Source organism: Tiliqua scincoides, chromosome 2 (genome assembly GCF_035046505.1).
Source record: "Tiliqua scincoides isolate rTilSci1 chromosome 2, rTilSci1.hap2, whole genome shotgun sequence".
Taxonomy (NCBI): Eukaryota; Metazoa; Chordata; class Lepidosauria; order Squamata; family Scincidae; genus Tiliqua; species Tiliqua scincoides.
The window spans coordinates 197579820-197599614 of NC_089822.1; the positions used below are offsets into that span (position 1 = coordinate 197579820).

At 41.7% G+C, this 19795-nt stretch overlaps 1 protein-coding gene across 4 annotated transcripts in view; it reads left to right on the forward strand.

Annotated features, from left to right (window-relative positions):
- SGCD (sarcoglycan delta) overlaps window positions 1-16491 on the forward strand; it is a 236451-nt gene extending 219960 nt beyond the window's left edge. For all 4 annotated transcript variants that reach the window (XM_066614273.1, XM_066614272.1, XM_066614276.1 and 1 more), the window contains exons 7-8: window positions 9214-9337; window positions 11249-16491. In XM_066614273.1, the coding sequence (XP_066470370.1) occupies window positions 9214-9337; window positions 11249-11422 (298 nt within the window). In that variant the 3' untranslated portion in view covers window positions 11423-16491. The remainder of the gene's footprint in view (window positions 1-9213; window positions 9338-11248) is intronic.
- The last annotated feature ends 3304 nt before the right edge of the window (window positions 16492-19795 follow it).

Consider the following 19795-nt stretch of genomic DNA (forward strand, 5'->3'; position numbering starts at 1 on the left):
AGAAATAAGAACATAAGAACATAAGAACAGCCCCACTGGATCAGGCCATAGGCCCATCTAGTCCAGCTTCCTGTATCTCACAGCGGCCCACCAAATGCCCCAGGGAGCACACCAGATAACAAGAGACCTCATCCTGGTGCTCTCCCCTACATCTGGCATTCTGACTTAACCCATTCCTAAAATCAGGAGGTTGCGCATACACATCATGGCTTGTACCCCATAATGGATTTTTCCTCCAGAAACTCGTCCAATCCCCTTTTAAAGGCGTCTAGGCTAGACGCCAGCACCACATCCTGTGGCAAGGAGTTCCACAGACCGACCACGCGCTGAGTAAAGAAATATTTTCTTTTGTCTGTCCTAACCCGCCCAACACTCAATTTTAGTGGATGTCCCCTGGTTCTGGTATTATGTGAGAGTGTAAAGAGCATCTCCCTATCCACTCTGTCCATCCCCTGCATAATTTTGTATGTCTCAATCATGTCCCCCCTCAAGCGTCTCTTTTCTAGGCTGAAGAGGCCCAAACGCCGCAGCCTTTCCTCATAAGGAAGGTGCCCCAGCCCCGTAATCATCTTAGTCGCTCTCTTTTGCACCTTTTCCATTTCCACTATGTCTTTTTTGAGATGCGGCGACCAGAACTGGACACAATACTCCAGGTGTGGCCTTACCATAGATTTGTACAACGGCATTATAATACTAACCGTTTTGTTCTCAATACCCTTCCTAATGATCCCAAGCATAGAATTGGCCTTCTTCACTGCTGCCGCACATTGGGTCGACACTTTCATCGACCTGTCCACCACCACCCCAAGATCTCTCTCCTGATCTGTCACAGACAGCTCAGAACCCATCAGCCTATATGTGAAGTTTTGATTTTTTGCCCCAATGTGCATGACTTTACACTTACTGACATTGAAGCGCATCTGCCATTTTGCTGCCCATTCTGCCAGTCTGGAGAGATCCTTGTGGAGCTCCTCACAATCACTTCTGGTCTTTACCACTCGGAAAAGTTTGGTGTCATCTGCAAACTTAGCCACTTCACTGCTCAACCCTGTCTCCAGGTCATTTATGAAGAGGTTGAAAAGCACCGGTCCCAGGACAGATCCTTGGGGCACACCGCTTTTCACCTCTCTCCATTGTGAAAATTGCCCATTGACACCCACTCTCTGCTTCCTGGCCTCCAACCAGTTCTCAATCCAGGAGAGGACCTGTCCTCTAATTCCCTGACTGTGGAGTTTTTTCAGTAACCTTTGGTGAGGGACCGTGTCAAACGCCTTCTGAAAGTCCAGATATATAATGTCCACGGGTTCTCCCGCATCCACATGCCTGTTGACCTTTTCAAAGAATTCTATAAGGTTCGTGAGGCAAGACTTACCCTTACAGAAGCCATGCTGACTCTCCCTCAGCAAGGCCTGTTTGTCTATGTGTTTTGAGATCCTATCTTTGATGAGGCATTCCACCATCTTACCCGGTATAGATGTTAGGCTGACCGGCCTATAGTTTCCCGGGTCCCCCCTCTTTCCCTTTTTAAAAATAGGCGTGACATTTGCTATCCTCCAATCTTCTGGTACCGTGGCCGTTTTCAGGGACAAGTTGCATACCTTAGTCAAGAGATCTGCAACTTCATTCTTCAATTCCTTAATAATCCTTGGGTGTATGCCATCAGGGCCCGGTGACTTATTGATCTTTAATTTATCAATGAGGTCTGAAACATCTTCTCTTTTAACCTCTATCTGACTTAACTCCTCGGTCAGGAGGGGCCATTCGGGCAGCGGTATCTGCCCGAGGTCTTCTGCCGTGAAGACAGATGCAAAGAACTCATTTAATTTCTCTGCCATCTCTAAGTCTCCTTTTATCTCCCCTTTCCCTCCCTCACCATCCAGAGGGCCAACCGCTTCTCTGGCGGGTTTCCTGCTTCTAACATATTTGAAGAAGCTTTTATTATTCCCCTTAATGTTGCTGGCCATGCATTCCTCATAGTCTCGCTTGGCCTCCCCTATCACCTTCTTACATTTCTTTTGCCACAGTTTATGTTCCTTTTTATTCTCTTCATTAGGGCAAGACTTCCATTTACGGAAGGAAGCTTCCTTGCCCTTCACAGCCTCTCTAACTTGGCTGGTTAGCCATGCAGGCACTCTCCTGGATTTAGTGGAACCCTTCTTTATTTGCGGTATACACTTCTGCTGGGCCTCTATTACTGTTGTTTTAAGCAGCCTCCATGCACTCTGGAGAGACTGGACTCTTTTTACCCTCCCTTTCAACCTCCTTCTAACCAGCCTCCTCATTTGAGGGAAGTCCGCCCGTCGGAAGTCAAGGGTTTTTGTTAGAGATTTGCCTGGTATTCCTCCCCCAACGTGCACATCAAAACGGATCGCAGCATGATCACTGTTCCCCAATGGCTCAGTAACGTTTACATCTCTAACCAGGTCCTGCGTACCGCACAAAATTAAATCCAGAGTCACCTGTCCTCTGGTGGGCTCCGTAACTAGCTGATCTAAGCCACAGTCATTTAGCACGTCAAGAAATCCGGTTTCCTTATCGTGACCAGAACACAAATTGACCCAGTCAATATGAGGATAATTGAAGTCCCCCATGATTACAACCCTGTCCTTCCTTGTCACCTCCCTGATCTGTTTCCTCATTTCAAGGTCCCCATCAGATTTCTGGTCTGGAGGACGATAGCACACCCCCAGTATTACATCGCTGCTCAAGCCTGGTAATTTAACCCACAGAGATTCTACGGTGGAGTCGGACCCACCTTCAATCTCTACTTTGCTGGATTCTATCCCTTCTTTAACATAAAGGGCCAAATTAATCAGAATTTAAGAGATTACAGCTGAGAGGTGCCTCCCCCCCCCGTACTTTTCTCTACGTAGTGGTTCTCAAACGTTTAGCACCGGAACTCACTTTTTAGAATGAGAATCTGTCAGGACGCACTGGAAGTGATTTCATGACCAGAAGTGACATCATCAAGCAGGAAAATTTTTAACAATCCTAGACTGCAATCCTACCCACACTTACCCGGGAGTAAGCCTCATTGACTATCATTGTTAAAAGCATATGCACAGTAGCCTGTTAAAAGTACAGATCTGTAACATTTCCCTAAATGCAGTCACCTACCATGGTAGCATCAAGTCTAATATATTATAACTAAAATATTGAAATGAATGGGGACTCACATGAAATTGGTTCACGACCCACCTAGTGGGTCCCGACCCACACTTTGAGAAAAACACTGCGCTACAGAGTTTTAGAAAATTTCCAAGCACCAGGTACGATCCAAATTAATTAGTTCCAAATTAATCTGCATCCGAGTCCTGGGTTTTGTTATGGATTTGCTGTATGTTACATGGATTTGTTGGGAAGTGGATAGTGATTAAGACTGTCAAACAGAAGAGCATGTTATGCTAAACCCCAGGATTTATCACTGAATACCAAGATAATAATGCATCTTTGTTTATATCTGTAATTAATGCTGTTGAAGAAAGTATGCTAAAAAGCTTGTGTAAGCAAGATTTATCTCTGTTGAATGAGATTACAATTGTATGTCACCTTTCAAACTGTAATTGGTGCATTTCATTAGAACATAATTGAAAACTAGATTGATGTCAGTGCCATGCAGTAAATAATCCTGATAAATATTTTATTGTGAGTTATGATATCAAGGGTATGTTTGCAAAGCAGTTGCTTGTATTTTTATGGAATAAAATACAGCTCATGAGCAATAGGTCCTCCTTAATGACTAATTTCTTTCCTTTTATTGGGGCAAACACCCTCATACCTCCTAGGGAAACCCTAAATTTCATTATAAATTTGTGATACAGCCAAGGATTCAAGATAGGTTCAGTATACTAGCATTAGGTTTGTGCCTAGTTTCATAAAATCCAACTGGAAGCTAGAGAAAATTTGTTCCACGTTGAACCACATAATCCTTTACAATATCAGAGACCTCCACAGTGTTATTTTATCTCATAATGTAGATCATAGCCCATTGCTGTTGAATAAAATAGTTTTAGCAGAAGAGAGGGAGAACACAACTTGACACAGGTCCATTTTGTATGCTGTGATGCAGTTGCGGATAGGAGCCTGCACTACTTATCGTTTGGACCGCTCTAGCTATGCTACTAGGAAGGGGGTGGATCTTGGTGGCACCAGCATGCATCAGATCTTATCCCCTCCTTTTGTTGAAACCTCCCTGCCCCTTTTCTCTCCTCAGAAACACACCAGCAAAATGGCTGGCATATGTCTGAGGAGACTCCCTAGCTAAGTGGGCAGCCTACTAGGGGGTAAGTAAATATTTTTTACTTACCTCAGTGCAGGTTGTTCAATTGTCTGCCCCCCATAGCACTCAGCACACACTTGGTTGGCACGGCTGCATGCTCTAGTGTGGCGGAGCTACGATTGGGCAGTAATATTGCATAATACTAGCATACTTTGGACATACGAGTTTCTACTACATGGACTACACGAGTTTCCACTACATGTTCTCTCTTTGTCTCAGTCCAACAATCTTCCCCGAGAGGATCTTTATGCATTTCCTATTAGGGATATTTTATCTCTCTAGGGTAATCAAAGAGCAAAGCAAACTGTGGGTCAAGACCCACAAGGTAGGTCGTGAGCCAATTTCAGGTGGGTCCCCATTCATTTCCATATTTTTTTAAAATATATTTGACTTGATGCTACCATGGTATGTGACTGCATTTGGGGAAATGTTATAGACCCGTACTTTTAACAATATCCTATTAGGGATATTTTATCTCTCTAGGGTAATCAAAGAGCAAAGCCTAAATATCACAATGAAAATACATTAATGACAGTAATTTTGTGCAGCAAAACGCATGTTGGTTAATTAACTTCTGATCAATGAGTAAAAAATTATTGCATTTTCTGTTGAATGGAGTTGGGGAAATAATTAGTTCTTTGGAAGTTAGCACATAAATATTAGAATCACAGAAACATGTCACTCTGAATAGGAAGCTCATTGATTTTAACAAGGCAAAGATCACATTCTGAGCCTAAGATAGTAGTTAGTTACTAGCAAATTGATCTGACTCTAGTTTTGTTTGACATTGTTATTTACCAGTTAAGGTGAAACGTAGGTGATAATGGTGGCTAATTTTGAGCCAAATGTGCAAAGGTATCATGAGTGAGAAGACTACCAAAAGAAATAATTAGAACCGTAAGAAAATACTATTTTACAGTTGCAGCAGTGCTTATGCAGGTTTAGTTCAGGAGTTCTGCAAAGATTGAAAGTGTATGCCACCAGGCAGAACATCATTAGTTGATGATCAGTTCAGATTAAAATAATCCCTATTAGTTAGTACAGTGAATAGTAGCCTCTGCTATTTCCTGATGGAGGATTAATGGCTTGTAATATTTCATATTTGAAGCCCGTGATTTATTTTTTTAAAATCAAGATATGCAAACAAGTTCACAGCATTTTTACTAAGATTAAAAGTTGCATGTTCACAATGCACTCTGGAATTTTGCTTTGAAATTCTAAAGCAATTCAAAACCATCGCATGGCAAAAGTCAGGCGGCTTTTCAATACTCGCAAGTGTTCATGTCAGCAGTGCTCAGGAAAGCAGAGAAAGCAAGCACCACCACTGCCTGTGCTGCTGGAGGTAAGAGCGCTCTGGAAAATATGATCTCAGCTGCTGTCCTCGTTTTGGAGTGATTAATGAGGCTGAGTATGATGCAGGAAATGAAAACTAGAAATCTGGATAAGTAATGACTGCTCCAAGTGAATGAATTCCTCTGAAAGTACAGAACAAACTGATATGCTGACCTCCAATAAATTACTCTGGAGGTTTTCAAACAAACTGGGAGAAGTAAAGTTTTCATCTCATTCAGTGAAGGCACTTTGTTGAGAGGTGCATGGCTGCCGCTGGCTGTTTCATTTTAAGGCTGAAGTGCCCTGGAGATGAATGTGAAGGAAGGTATAGGAATGTTGTCTTGTACCTTTAGCACAGCCCATTAAAAACGGTCAAGAATGAGTACAAGAACAAGTTACTCTCTCTTTAACTGATGGACTGGGCTGCCCACCTGGGTTGGGCAACACTGCCTATGCCATTCCAAATTTCCCTTTAGTTTGTTAGCTTAAGGTTGTTTAGGAGAATAAGAAAGAGGAGAAATACAGAGTAACCACACAGAGCAGTCATGTATACCAGTGTTCCTCAAACTGTGGGTTGAGACCCACAAGGTAGGTCATGAGCCAATTTCAGGTAGGTCCCCATTCATTTCAATATTTTTTTTGAAATATATTTGACTTGATGCTACCATGGTATTGACTGCATTTGGCGAAATGTTATAGACCCGTACTTTTAACAAGCTACTATGTATATTCTTTTAACCATGATAATAAATTTTCCTGCTTGATGATGTTACATCCAGCCATGACATCACTTCCAGTGGGTTCTGATAGATTCTCATTCTAAAGAATCTGTCCCAGTGCTAAATGTGTGAGAACCACTGATGTATACAAACTGGTGTCCCCATCTGGGAGCTGCCCAGGTGAGTGACATAATTTTCAAAACTGATGCTACTTTTTTGAGCTGCCCCAGTTGGTCAGTCTTAGAGGTCACATTGACACCATCCAGGCTGAGGACATGGTTCACACAAATGGCGCTGCCATGTGAGCATGGTTGGGCCAAGAGTGCGGTGTCTGCCCCATGTTTCCTTGAGACAAATGCAGGGGTGGATGGGAGCCACTGGCTCACATGATTTTATTTTCATTTCCAATTGAGGCTCTTATGAAACAACACAATCCAGGCTAGTCATTTAGAAATCAGGCATCACATAATCAGGATACCAGCTATTGTAAATTGTGGGGTTTGCTGTTACTGATTTTTTTTTCCTATGAGATGTTGTGCAATGAACCCTACATTGCTGTCTTCAAGGAAACAAACTGCCTGCTCAAGCTACAGAGTTATTGATTTTGAAATTGGTAGAAGTTTCGGTTGGCAGTGTTTTTAGCAACCTATTATGTCCTTGGAGGGAGGGGGATGTCACGAGAAGAACCTGTATTTCTTATATATAGGTTATATTCAGCCTATATTCAGCCAATTATAGTTGAACAAATTATATAGCTTTCAGTGTGTGTTTATAACATCTTTCTGAGTGCTGTTTCTGTTTTCTGAGGACTTGTGATAAAAAATCCCTGAAACACACACACAAAGCAAAAGCCGTTGCTTTTCCCAGTCTGACCAGCAGAAGAAGTAGAGTGACAGAAAGAGCCACCATTAACCATTGTGTCCCATGCTTGTTTTGCTCTCCATTGTTCCTCTTCACTTTCACCACAGGGTTTATCCAAAAATTACCGAAAACGTGTGACTGATTTATGTGTCATATTCAGTTAGGCATATCTGTATGCCTGACTGTATCCTGATGATGATCTGTATGCCTGACTTATATCCTGATGATTAAAGTTATTCTGTTTGTAAGTATGTACATTATATTAGAAAGGAGTAACTTACTCTTGAGTAGTAATTATCTGTTAAAATATGTGAAAGCTATCGTCCTATCATTAGTTTTAAAAATGTAGGATACTGAAAGAGCGAGCTTATATAACTAGAGTTACCCATGTATTGACAGGTGAGAGTCTTTCTACTAACTTGCTTCTTTGATAATGAGTTCCCTCTTGCTCTTTTTGTTGTTGTGTTGGCCTTTTTTAAGAGCGGGAACCTATTTGACTGGAAAGTAGGAATTGACTGGTGCTACTTCAGACAAACTCAGTCTTGTCTTCTCTGCTTATATTCATACAAACTGCATTCTTGTGATTTATTTTGGCTGTGGCAGAAGAGAGACAAGATTCACAGTTGTGCAAATGGACTGAGACAGCCAAGGCATCACCAAAAATTGCAATTATCACAATAAATCAGGAGGAAGACAGTTGGCTTACTACACGCCTGGAATTCACCAGAATAATTTCATTATCTTATATAGTCCAGGAGCCTGCTTACAAGTTTGATCACGGAGAAGTCTGGAGCAAGACCACAGTGAAAGACCAAATATTCTTATAAAGGTTACTAAAAATGCTATGAACAAAGCCTCCATTGTATTTTTGTAACCAAGCAGTATGGGCTTGATCTGAGTACAAGTTATTGCTGTGTTTGTCACTGAGTAATACCTTGAGCAAATTCCTTTGGGTTACTCAAAGCTTTCCCCAAATTACCGCAGCACAGCTGATGCTTCCCCAGAGCCGAATTCAGAGGAACACCCTTTTTAGTTCCATTCTGATTATTTTGTACCCAAAGATAAAGCAAGAGAAAGTGAGAGATAGCAAAGTTTAATTCAGGAGGTGACAATCCGCTTCCTTTTTGCCAGGGAAAGTGAGTGGTAACCAGACTCACCTCTCACTCCCTGCATCTTCCCAGTCTTTGGAGATAAGCTGGCAACTCAGTTTTCATTCTTTGAGGACTGCTTCCTTGTTGCTTCCTTTTATCATCTTCACTGCTGAAGATATTTTTAGAGATAAAATGGCAGGCTATAAAACAAGCCCCAGAGTGGCCCTTGGAAAAAACCTAGTCACAGAAGGGGAGTGTGACATGAAGAGAAGGTGAATGCTTCTGTTGTGCGTTATGACTTCAAATCAGGAAAAAGAACCCATAGAGATTACATTGCAGATTTGAATATACACATTCTAAGAAGGCAGTGATGTTCTGTTTAGTTCCATGGTTCAGACTTAGACTCAGCTTTGATGCACACACACACTTTCTTTTCAGGTTCTTAGTTGTTAGCCTGTGTTTTTGATAACTCTGATGTAAACACAACTGGAGTGCAGTTGTATGTCATTAACTGGCAAATAGGCTATGCCTTCCAAAAAATTAAGTGATGACATTATCACATGTTGTAGTTTTCTACTCTGCTGTAAATTGGCAGTCATGCTTCCAATCTGCCCTCTTATAAAGTACCAACATGAGTACATAGCATGGAGATACAACCTGATACAAAACCTGGCATGAGAGTGGATTAAAAGGACAGGTGTATGCTCTGTAGGGATGTGGTTCAGTCTAAGAGATGAGTGATCATGAGGATTGCTGTTAAATGCTACCACGTCAGACTGAATAACAGTCTTTCCATGGACTTCAGTGGGCTAAGCACAGGCCTTAATAGTGTCTGATCAAGCAGTGCACTTAAATCTTAAATCACGAACAAGTTTAAAGGCGGGGGGAAAAACAACACTGCAAGTGACCCAACCTCCTCTTGATGTTACAGACTCGAGTCTCCCACAAGGTCTTTGATAATGGAAGCTCCCAAGGGAGTTGAAATTAATGCAGAAGCTGGCAACCTAGAAGCTACATGTAGGTCGGAGCTCAAGCTGGAATCCAAAGATGGAGAAGTAAGTAGAAATTCAAGTCAAACCATGCAGGGCTTTGTGGTTTTTAATTGTTCTGCAGTACCTACTATCTTCAGATAGGAGATAGTAAAAAGATTTAAAAAAATATGGTGGTGATGATCACTTAGCAATTCCATTTAGCACTGCAGCTAAAAAATAATGGAAGAACTAAGTCAGAATGCTAGAAATGATGGCACTCATTGTATGCAAACTACACTCCCTTTGTAAAAAGTGGCAAGATAATTCATTAGTTTTAAAAAGCTAGGATAATAGCATTGGTTGTATGAAAGATTTATGCAGCTGTAAAATATGCAGAACTACTAAATTCTCTTTTCCCTTGTCACTTTAAACAGAGATTTACTTGACTGGCATAATTAAATCTTATATCATGCATTTTTGCAATGTGGAGAGCGTAACTAACCTGTATTGATCTGTAAAGCTGGGTACCACTTGTCTCTTTGGACAGAAGGCAAATGCCAGCCTTTAAAACATTGACAGTGCTAAGAATATGAAGATATGACCCAACCATTGTCCCAGAGTTAAACATCTTGGGTCATGATTCATTAAGGTCCTTATGGTCATTATGTAACTCTCAACTATTTAAGTAAAGTACTTTTAGAATATTTTTATTGCAGTATAATTTAAATTGAACAATATTTAACAATTCAGCATGCTCAGCCAGTCTTCTGGCAGTAAAAAAGGAAGATGTTCTAATCCTCATTTTATAAGTCAGTAACAAGAGACTCTCTGGTGCCCAAGATTAGAGGCAAACCCAGTGGAATTGGTGCAGATCCACCACCTCTTACCAGCTCTACCTATTTTTGTTTCTTAAAAAAATCAACATCACAAATATGCCACACTGACACTGTTGCTGTGTTCTCCTTGCCTGCCCAGCTGCTTAGAAATGCTGTGAAGTGGGTAAAGAGAGGAAAGTGGAGGAAGCACAACTATCTGGAGTTCCTCCCTCTTATCTTGAGGTCCTCCGTCCATGGCTGCCTCATCCCACTTGCTCATGCCAGCCCTGTTGAAAGAAACAGGATGGGCAGATCATGCTGGGAGCACGCATGGTAAGAGAAAAGAGCGGCAGGGGGGCGCCACCTCCTTCTTGGCTGCGGCCTTCTTGCTGGGTGGCCAGAAAAGAGAAGACAGAGTGATTTACTTACTTACTTACTTAATTACTTAGTCCTACTTAGATTTTTGGTACCACGGTAAGTAATTGCAAGGCTGGGGCGGGAGTCGCAACACGATTGTGGCACCACCTGGAGCAAGGACATTTTAAACTTACGGGGGGAGGTGTTGCACTGGCCTCTGGGAGGGTCCTGAAGGCTCACAGCCCCCTCTGCAGACTTCCGTGCTCCAGCAAATAGCTCAGATAGCCCACTTCTGGTTTTTGTGGGATGTTGAGCTTGTGTGGCCAGCATACTTGCACAATGGGGGGAAAGGCAAAAAAAAAAGTCAATTTTGCCTGGGGCAGAAAATTAGCTTGAGAGCAGCCCTGCATATTCACAGACGGAAAAATACTCTGCCACTGTTGTTAGGATCAGAAGAGGCTCAGCTGGGATGTTGCAATAATGCTACACTGATATGTATAGCATGTCTAAGATACAGTGTACCTTATTTTCCAGTGTGCCAATTCATGTATGTGCACATGCACATGAGAATGCTGGATTTGTGTGGAGAAATCTTGCATATCAGGCAAGTTTTGTATGTAATGCAGAAGTGTTTTGATAAACAGGATTATACCGCAAGACAGCTGGTGTTCCGCTACGTAAATAGAAGCAGAAACACCATTTTTTGTTCGTTTGTATTGGTTCAGTGCAAACGTAGAGTCCAAAGTGAAGGTTAAAAGTCTCAGAGATCTTAAAACCCAAAACGACCTCTTGCTCCTAATTCCTTTTCTCTCTTCCTCTTCAGATAACGTTGGAGGCTGCAAATATCAAACTACCTAGATTGCCTCAGGGATCCTACTCTTCCACCGGATCCAGGCAAAAAATCTACGAGCTGTGTGTGTGTCCGAATGGGAGATTGTTCCTGTCTCAGGCAGGATCTAGTTCCACCTGCCAGATAAACAAGAGTGTCTGCCTTTGAGAGAGACTCTTGCAGCAGACATTGCTGGCAGCACAACGGCCTTTCTTGGCCTCCCAGATAGCAGCTGCCAACTCTTTTTACTAGAACACAGAAAGCCTATCAAAGACTTTTGTGTGTGTGCGTGTGCGTGTGCGTGTGAATATATAAATATATATATAGATATATATAGATATTAAAATATATATATATATATCCTTTGTGTAAAATGAGGTTTCAGTACAAGAAATCCCAGGGTGACCCTCTTTGTGTAGCATTCATTGCTCCCACATCAAAATTTGGAAACTATGTGCAAATTGGATCCAGATCCTCCCAGGAGTTCTCAAGCTGTGTCATAACAAGCATTCCATAAGTCACGAAAATACTTTTGAGCCTCTCAAATGTAGTGAAAGGCCAGCTCACGCATCACATTTTACCTACATGAGAAAGCATGTCATGAGATGAGATTGCATCCATGTCTGTTTTGTTACACATGCATGCACTAGGAACTCTCTGGCAATGGACGTTCCCCGGTACATGCACCCACTAAAATAGCTTTGTGTGTGATATTCACACATGATGAATAGTGTGCCCATGTTGTCTTTTTTTTTTTTTTTTTTTTGCTGTGTACACTTGTGTAGGAAAAATGCCATGGGTGAAGCAATCCTAAGATAAAGGCCAAAGAAAGAGCAGTCAGCTTTTAGCAATCATCCTCAGCCCAAGCTCGAAGGTAAAATATCAAAGGCAAGGAAGTTCTATACTACTGGCAGCGTACCAATGACTGTAACTACTGGGAAACAAAAGCCAATAAAAAATAAATTTCCCTTTTGATTATCATCACTATCAACTGGGATGCACTGGGAGAGGACAAGTTGGTATTTGGATCTCACCTCCTAGCCCATGGGCTGAGAAATGTTAAAACAATAGGACATCCACTTGGCTTAACTACTGACAACCCTCCTTAGGTTGCACTTTCAGAACCATGGTTAGGTGTATATAAATAAGATCCCTTACTATTTACCATCTCCTCAAAGCAAAGAGTGAATTGCTGAGTTGAAGACAGCATAATAAGATAAGCATCTCTGATTATTATTGTGCTGTGAACATTCACCACATTAAACTGCATGTTGTGTTCTTTATTTATTTACAGATTTATACCCCACTTTATCTCCCTCTCAGACATTCAGAGCAGCTAGATCATTATTATCTGTGGTATAGATGACCAGGGGATAGGCTGTGCAAATGTAGCATGGCATTTACTTACCACCCAAAAAAAGAAAAAAAAATGTGTAGGAGCAAAAGGCAACAGCTTGATAAGCAAGTTACTATACATCCAAAAATATTGAAAGCCCATAACCAACAGGTGTCTGAGTCACACTTTGCAGTCAGCATTAAAGGCTCCGGTTTCCAAAAATGCATTTTTATTAAAAAAGAATGCTGAGGAAATTGGGCGGGAGGGAAATGACACACATTTTATGGAATTTTGCATGCGTAATGGACAGTAAAGCAGAGTTAGAAAAGTGGGGTTGGATTTGAACAAGTAAATTCCCTATCTAGCTTATTATCTAGAAGAAGCTGAATGTCACTATTTTGGACACTGCAAATATCAGAGATGCTTATGATTAAGCAACATTGTTTTGCATCATTTATGATGCAATCAGTTCACTGAAAAGCAATGCATTAGTTCCCTTCAAAACTGAGACCCAGACGCTCTTCTTTACAGAAATGCCAGAAGCATGGCCATTTTTTTGTAGCAAATGCAATAAAGAATTATGTGGTACTGAAAAACTAACGTAATATTTATGGCAAAAAAACTTACATCACTGTACATTTGTTAGTCTGGAAGATGCCACAGGATTCTTCTTTCCCTACAAGAGTCAAGTGGAAGAAGATAACAGCAAAAACATGTCATGTCATGAGGGAGGTGCAAGATTTTTAAAAAAAAATGAGTTGCAGAAATGACTCTATCTAGCATTTTTATATTTTGTGCGAACCATGCAAAACTGCTACAACCTGCTCACAAGCCTGAGGATAAATAAAAATTGATTACATTTATAGCAACCCTGGGCTGCAATCGTATACACTGTTACATGGGAGTAAGTCCCACTGAATGCAGTGGGGCTTATTTCTGAGAAGACAGACACAGGCTTGAGCTGTTGAAATACTGAGACAGAATTTACTTATTCTTTCAAGCCATTTTCTTGGATTGCATTGTGGGCTAGACAGCACCAAGAACTTGATTGCTAAACTCTTGAAATTAATTGGAAGGCACACCCACTGATTTCAGTGATGTTCTGATTAAGCCATTTCTAATCGAATTGTACTTAGTGCTTCAGGCTGATGATCCAGCAAGCTTGAAGACACCAGTAAAGTGCACTTTTGGGGGACAATGAAATGAGTAGCTCCATGTGACATTTAGAGACACTCTTAGGACTTCAAAGCATTTGCTATTTGAAAGGCTCCTTTCATTAATATTCCTTGAGCTGACACTTCAATGCAAAGGGGTCACCCAGGATAACAATTGTATTGGGACACAGAACTATACACCATCTCTGTTCAAAGAGGGAGACTTGTGCCTATGCCTTAAGTCAATGCACTCAGCAAGGAGAAGCACATCATATTTATCTTTTTATTCAAACTAGTTTATTTGAAATATTGGACTGAAGGTTGGAGAAGTTGGTGGGATTGCGAGATGAATGTGGTCATGTAAAGCAGTAGTAAGTAGATTCATTAGAAATCCACAAAGACTGTGGAGCACCTGGAGAAAGGCAGAACTCTATCCATTTCATTTAGGAAAAACCTGGGTATGGAACTTCTGAACTAATTCTGAGGTCCAACATTGAATCTTCAGAGGTGTGTGCTGAGGGTAATACATTTCTTTTATCATTTCATATTAATAGTGATCACATGGAAGGGCTGCTTCACTAAAGAATATTTGTCAGGGTGCACAAGATGATAAATGCATTCGACACTGCAAAGAAAAATATACAGATTATAAATGTCACAGACTTGTTTGATCTTTTCTTTCCTGTTATTTTTGGTGATTGAAACAGCAGCTTCCTCAAGATGAACATAGAGGGTTGGATATTTTTAATGAACATCTTGCCACTTTCCGATAGCCAAGTCTTTATCTTCATTTGAGTCCTGCTTTTATATGTTAACAATTATGATTTCATTTATTATCTGCATTGACTGTGCTGAAAAAGAACATGGAGTACTGGAAATGATGCTAGCAAGTCATTTCACAACAACCACCAAACATTCGTTAGACGGTGAACTTGATCCAAGTTTACCCTACAGAATGGGAGACCTCTGCAGCCTATTTCAAGTTCCAAATGCAACTTCATCTCTCATCAAAAAGAACTGTTACTAGCAAATATTTAAACTCCTTGGTCAAGAGCATTTTCATTTAACATTTCAGGAATCAATTGCTTAATTTAAAAATATATATAGGAAAGAGACCTGTTCTGAAACCTATAAAGTTATGCATTGAAAATACTGAAGGAAAATACTGCCCCTCTCTCGTCTTTGCAAACCTCTGTCCCTTTGCAAAAGTCAAACATAAATGCTACAGACTACTTAAATCTGAAGATTAGGATTTATGCAATGGGTATACTATGTTGACCTTTGAATTTAGCCCTATTGGTAGATTTCTCAATATTTCAGAGCAGCAATAGGTTTGTGTGTGGCAAAATGCCATGCCTATCAATATTGAGTTTCACACATGTAATCTAATGACATATGGCTTGGGATTCTTGTGTCATATAGCACATACATTGCCTATATGATTATTGTGCCATATAACATATACACCTTAGTCAAACCTGTCTTGTTTTCATGAGAAACCTTTATTAACACTTACAGCATGTACTAATTGGAACCCATGCATTCTGTAGATCTGATTTGTAATTTTGCCTTATGTTGCTTTCCCAAAGGATTAATTTTGGAAATAGTACCTAACAGCCAAAATGATATACAGTTGGCCTGCATCTTACACAAGGGTTACATTCCAAGGTCAGCACGTGAAGCTAAAATCTCTCGTCAAAACTCCCTCGTACTGTCCCTTTAAGAACTATAAGTGTAGTACAGGAGACACACAGCAACTAAGGGAAGAGCATCATCATCCTCCCTTACAGATTCATTCCAGGGCATAAACAGAGGAAATGGAATGGCCAGCAGAGTTGCCTGCACTATTTAAATTACTGTTTTTCTCTGTCTTCGCAGGGGTGGGGGCAGGCCAAATGAATATACTTGAATTCATGCGAGTCTATTGTGCATAATTTGCAGGCGAACTATACTGTGTTCAAGGTGTAGTATCAAAGAGTAGTTATTTGTTACAAACATTCAGTTGTTTTAAATTCATAAAATGTACAGGTCTCATCTGTCAGTATATACAGGTTGTGCCTGTTTATCTGCGGATTTTATATCCATGGATCTGGCTCAGTGCAGGTCCCCCAGACCTGTGTTGAGCCAGATTTGGCCCAACCTGAGCCTTCTGAAATCCTCTGGTATTCTTAGGAAAAACAGAAGTGACGTATTAATGCCTTTTAAGGTATTAAGATATCACTTCAGGTTTCCCAAGGGGAACCGGAAGTTGTAGGGGGTTCTTTTGTGTTTCCCCCCCCCATAATGTCCATTCTGAAGCCTGCAGAGGTTGCAGGTGGTCATGTGTGGCCTCTGTGGGCTTCAGAAAGGCCACTGGAGGTCGCCGTCAGAGGGTTTAAAGGCGCTGAAACCACAGGCTTGGTTATCTGCGGTTTTCAGTATCTATGGAGGGTCCAAGAATGGATACCGAGGCACCAACTGTAGTACAAATTTAAAACAATCACAGGTATGTCAGTAGTATTATCTGTTTACACACACCAGCATATCAGCTTTTGATAAGTCACATATAAAGGTGGGAAAATATTTTTGCTGGTGTGAGGATACTATCAACATACCTATGAACTTCCTTAAAACTTTTATTATTATTCTTAAAGTTTGTATTTATTCCTGACAACTGAATCTATATGTCATTATGTATACTTTTAACAACTGGATATTTGTAATAAAATAATTTTTGACTCTTCAAATACAATATTGGGATACCTCAATTTTCATCCTTTTCCTTCTCATTTTTAAATATGTTCTACCACTTTTTGCGAGATGGAATTTCATAAATCCTGCTTTTAAAGGATATCTGACATTTTGTCACTTGGGACACCACTTTGATCAGTATTTACTTTCTGAAAAAGGAAGCTGTGCAAATTACTGAAATGAAGTTCCTTGGACTCTGCTGAAGTCTTGCTTTAAATGTTTCTTTAGCTTAATGATAATTTTGACTGCATAAATTGCTTGTGCATTATCCTCAGTCAGATTTCAATAAGGTCAGTTTCTCAATGTTGTCTTCTGCGAATTCTCCCAGATTGCAGTTTACTTTTATCAGTTGCTAACACAGAAAAGCAAAAGTGAATGCTGAACCTGCTTGCACTGAAATCACTCCAAGAGATGCCACAGGCTTAAATGGCTGCTATAAACAACCCAGGGATTTTCTCTATCAGGATTTAGGGCCAGGCTTTAGCCACATCTTTGCCAACTGAAGTAAGTGGAAACACTGTCATTGACTTCAAGTAGTTGCAATATCACATCTCTGGCATTACAGCTGCATCCTTCCTAAATAAAGTTCATTCAGTTCTATTCTGTTAATATCAGCACCCCTTATGGCACCATAAATGCTAACAATTCATATTTTTGATACTGTGCCAGTTGACCTTGTTATGGTCTCAGGGCATACCAGAATTGTTTTATGTCTAGAATTACAGAAAGCTACTATTGCAATCCTGTGTACAATTTCCTGAGAGTAAGTGTCACAGAGGCAAGGGGCCTTACTTCAGAGGAGACAAGCATTGGCTTGTAATCTAAGAGACCAATCCAGTCCGTCCGTCCCCCCGGTGTAGCCACACCAAAAAGGAGCACACTATATCCAGTGGGGACTTCAGATCAGGAGGCTTCAGAAGGAAAAGGGGATTTAAATCCACTTACCCCTCCATAAGCTTCCTGTTCCACAATGGGTCTCCATGAACCTGTGCCAATCTTTAGCTGGTGCAAGTCTGACAAGAAAGGGGAAGGGGAGACTGCAAAATGAGGGGCTAGGATCTGGCGCGTGTCATCACTGAAAGATTGACCCCCTCCCACAGCCTCCTTGCTCCCTGTTCCTCCCCCCTTATCCTGTTTTGGCCCCTCCCCGTCCCCTCCAGCCTTACCTGCTCCATCGTCTGCAGATGGGTCTGGCAACAGATGTGGAGAGCTGCCACCTCTTTTAGCAGCACTCTCACAATGGCCACCAACTCAGCACTCTGCATTCTATTGTCAGCCATATTGCAACAGCCGAAATGTCTTCTGCAGTTGCATAATACTCCATAGCGCAGCCCAATCTTGCATAGCTCAGACGCTAACATATTGTCATGAATACAATTTGGTCCAGTGTAAGGTATCTTTTTTTTTCTCATCTTGACACTTGTTATTATAAACCTCCATTTGCTCTTAGAAAATACTCCAGCATTATGTAAAAGAGATGTTTGCAGATGACAGGATAAAGTCAGGTCACTTTGAGCATCACAGTCCTTATTCTCGCTCTCTTGGAACAGCAGAGCTTGTAACTGAAACACACACAATTTCCTCTGGTGGCTCAAAGTTTCCCATCAAGCCACTATGTTAATTTAACATTTTAAAATTTTTATTTATTCTTTTCTTACTTCCATGAACTGGGATTTCAGTCACAGAGTTCATGGTGATAAATCTAGTGGAAAAAAACATATAACTTGTCTTAATGAACCAAATCTTAGTGTCATATATTTTAAGGTATATAAAAGGCAAAAACTGACTTGAAAAATTGAAAGAGATGTAAGGAGACTTGGTAAAACATTGCTGAGAAAAGTCTACCAAAGCTGTTTTTACCTTCTGTCTAAGAGCCCAATCCTGTGGTCGTCGGAATGGCTCCGCGCCGCTGACCACAGTCACAAATGTGCCATAAGGCACGTTTGCGGGGCTCACACTAGTGCTAGCCCAGGGCCGGCTAGTGCTGGGCTAGCACGGGGCAGTCGCCCAGGTTCTGCAGCTCAGCAGTCTCCCAGACCACTGAGCTGCGGAACGGCAGGTGGGGGCGGGGCGTGGAGGAGGCGTTCCAGGGAGGGGGGAGGCCAGTGGGGGCAGGGAGGAGGTGTGCCGGAGGGGTGGGCGGGAAGAGGATCCGCGGGGCTGAGCTCCGCAGGATCCAGGGTGCTTATGGATGTCTGCGTGCCCTACACAAGCACCTTCACTCTACCGCCCACCTTTTGGTCGGTGGTAAAGTGAGTAGCCCCATTGTGGGGCTGTTTACCTTACTCCAGGGAAGGGGACAAACGTCCCCTTCTCCGGAGGAGCCTCCCGTGGTATCACAGGAGGTGCAGGATTCGGCGGCAGCCCTTTTCGGAGCCACGGAGCCTGGGTGCTCCGGGCAACTCAGGATTGGGCTGTAAGGCTGTTACTTAGATTGTAGCTCTTGCATTACATCATATCTGTTTAGATTCTAATGTGACTTGTTACAGTACAGTGTGCCATGTCTTTTAAACACAGAATGAGATGCAGTTCTAAAAGATAATGTAATCATACTGCATTCTAGCCCAAACTTTGCCAGCCATATCAATATTATAATTCCAAGAAAGATGCTTTTCCATTGAACATGCTCAGATACTTGGGAAATGCTAGAGTGTACCTTTGGACATCACGAATTCTGAAACAAATACAGTGGAGAAATAATTTAGCACTGTAGATATTTTAGAGGCCAATGATGCTGCAGTGTTTGTCTTTTGAAGGCTGACCTTGGTAACTATTGCCGTTTTGCAACAGACACCACATCTAACAGGGGCAACAGAAGGTGATCCACCACCTCCACCACACTCTCTCCCATCCACAATGCAGAAGGCAGCTAGCCTACCTCCTAGTCCCTTACCTTTCTCCTTCGCAATCCCATAAAGGTCCTAATCCTAACCCACTTTCCAGCACTAGCATAACTGTGCCAATGGGACATATGCTGCATCCTGCAGTTGGGGGGCACTCACAGAGGCCTCCTCAAGGCAAGAGAATGTTTGTTTCCTTACCTAGAAGCTGCATTGCCCTTATGTTGGTGTTGGAAAGTGGATTAGGATTGCACCCAAAATAAAACAGGAAGTGTGGAATGCACTGGAACACTTGTCCTAAAGTGTTTTGTTTAAAGGACTATAAAGAGGGAGAAATGTTCCACAGTTCACCACATGATGTCACCTCATCCTTAGCCACCCCTGCACCTTATACTTAATTAACAGCCAAATCCTATGGTTCTGTCTCCTCCCCCCACTGATGCAGCAGTGCCAGAACGGCTACCACTGCATCCTGCCTAGG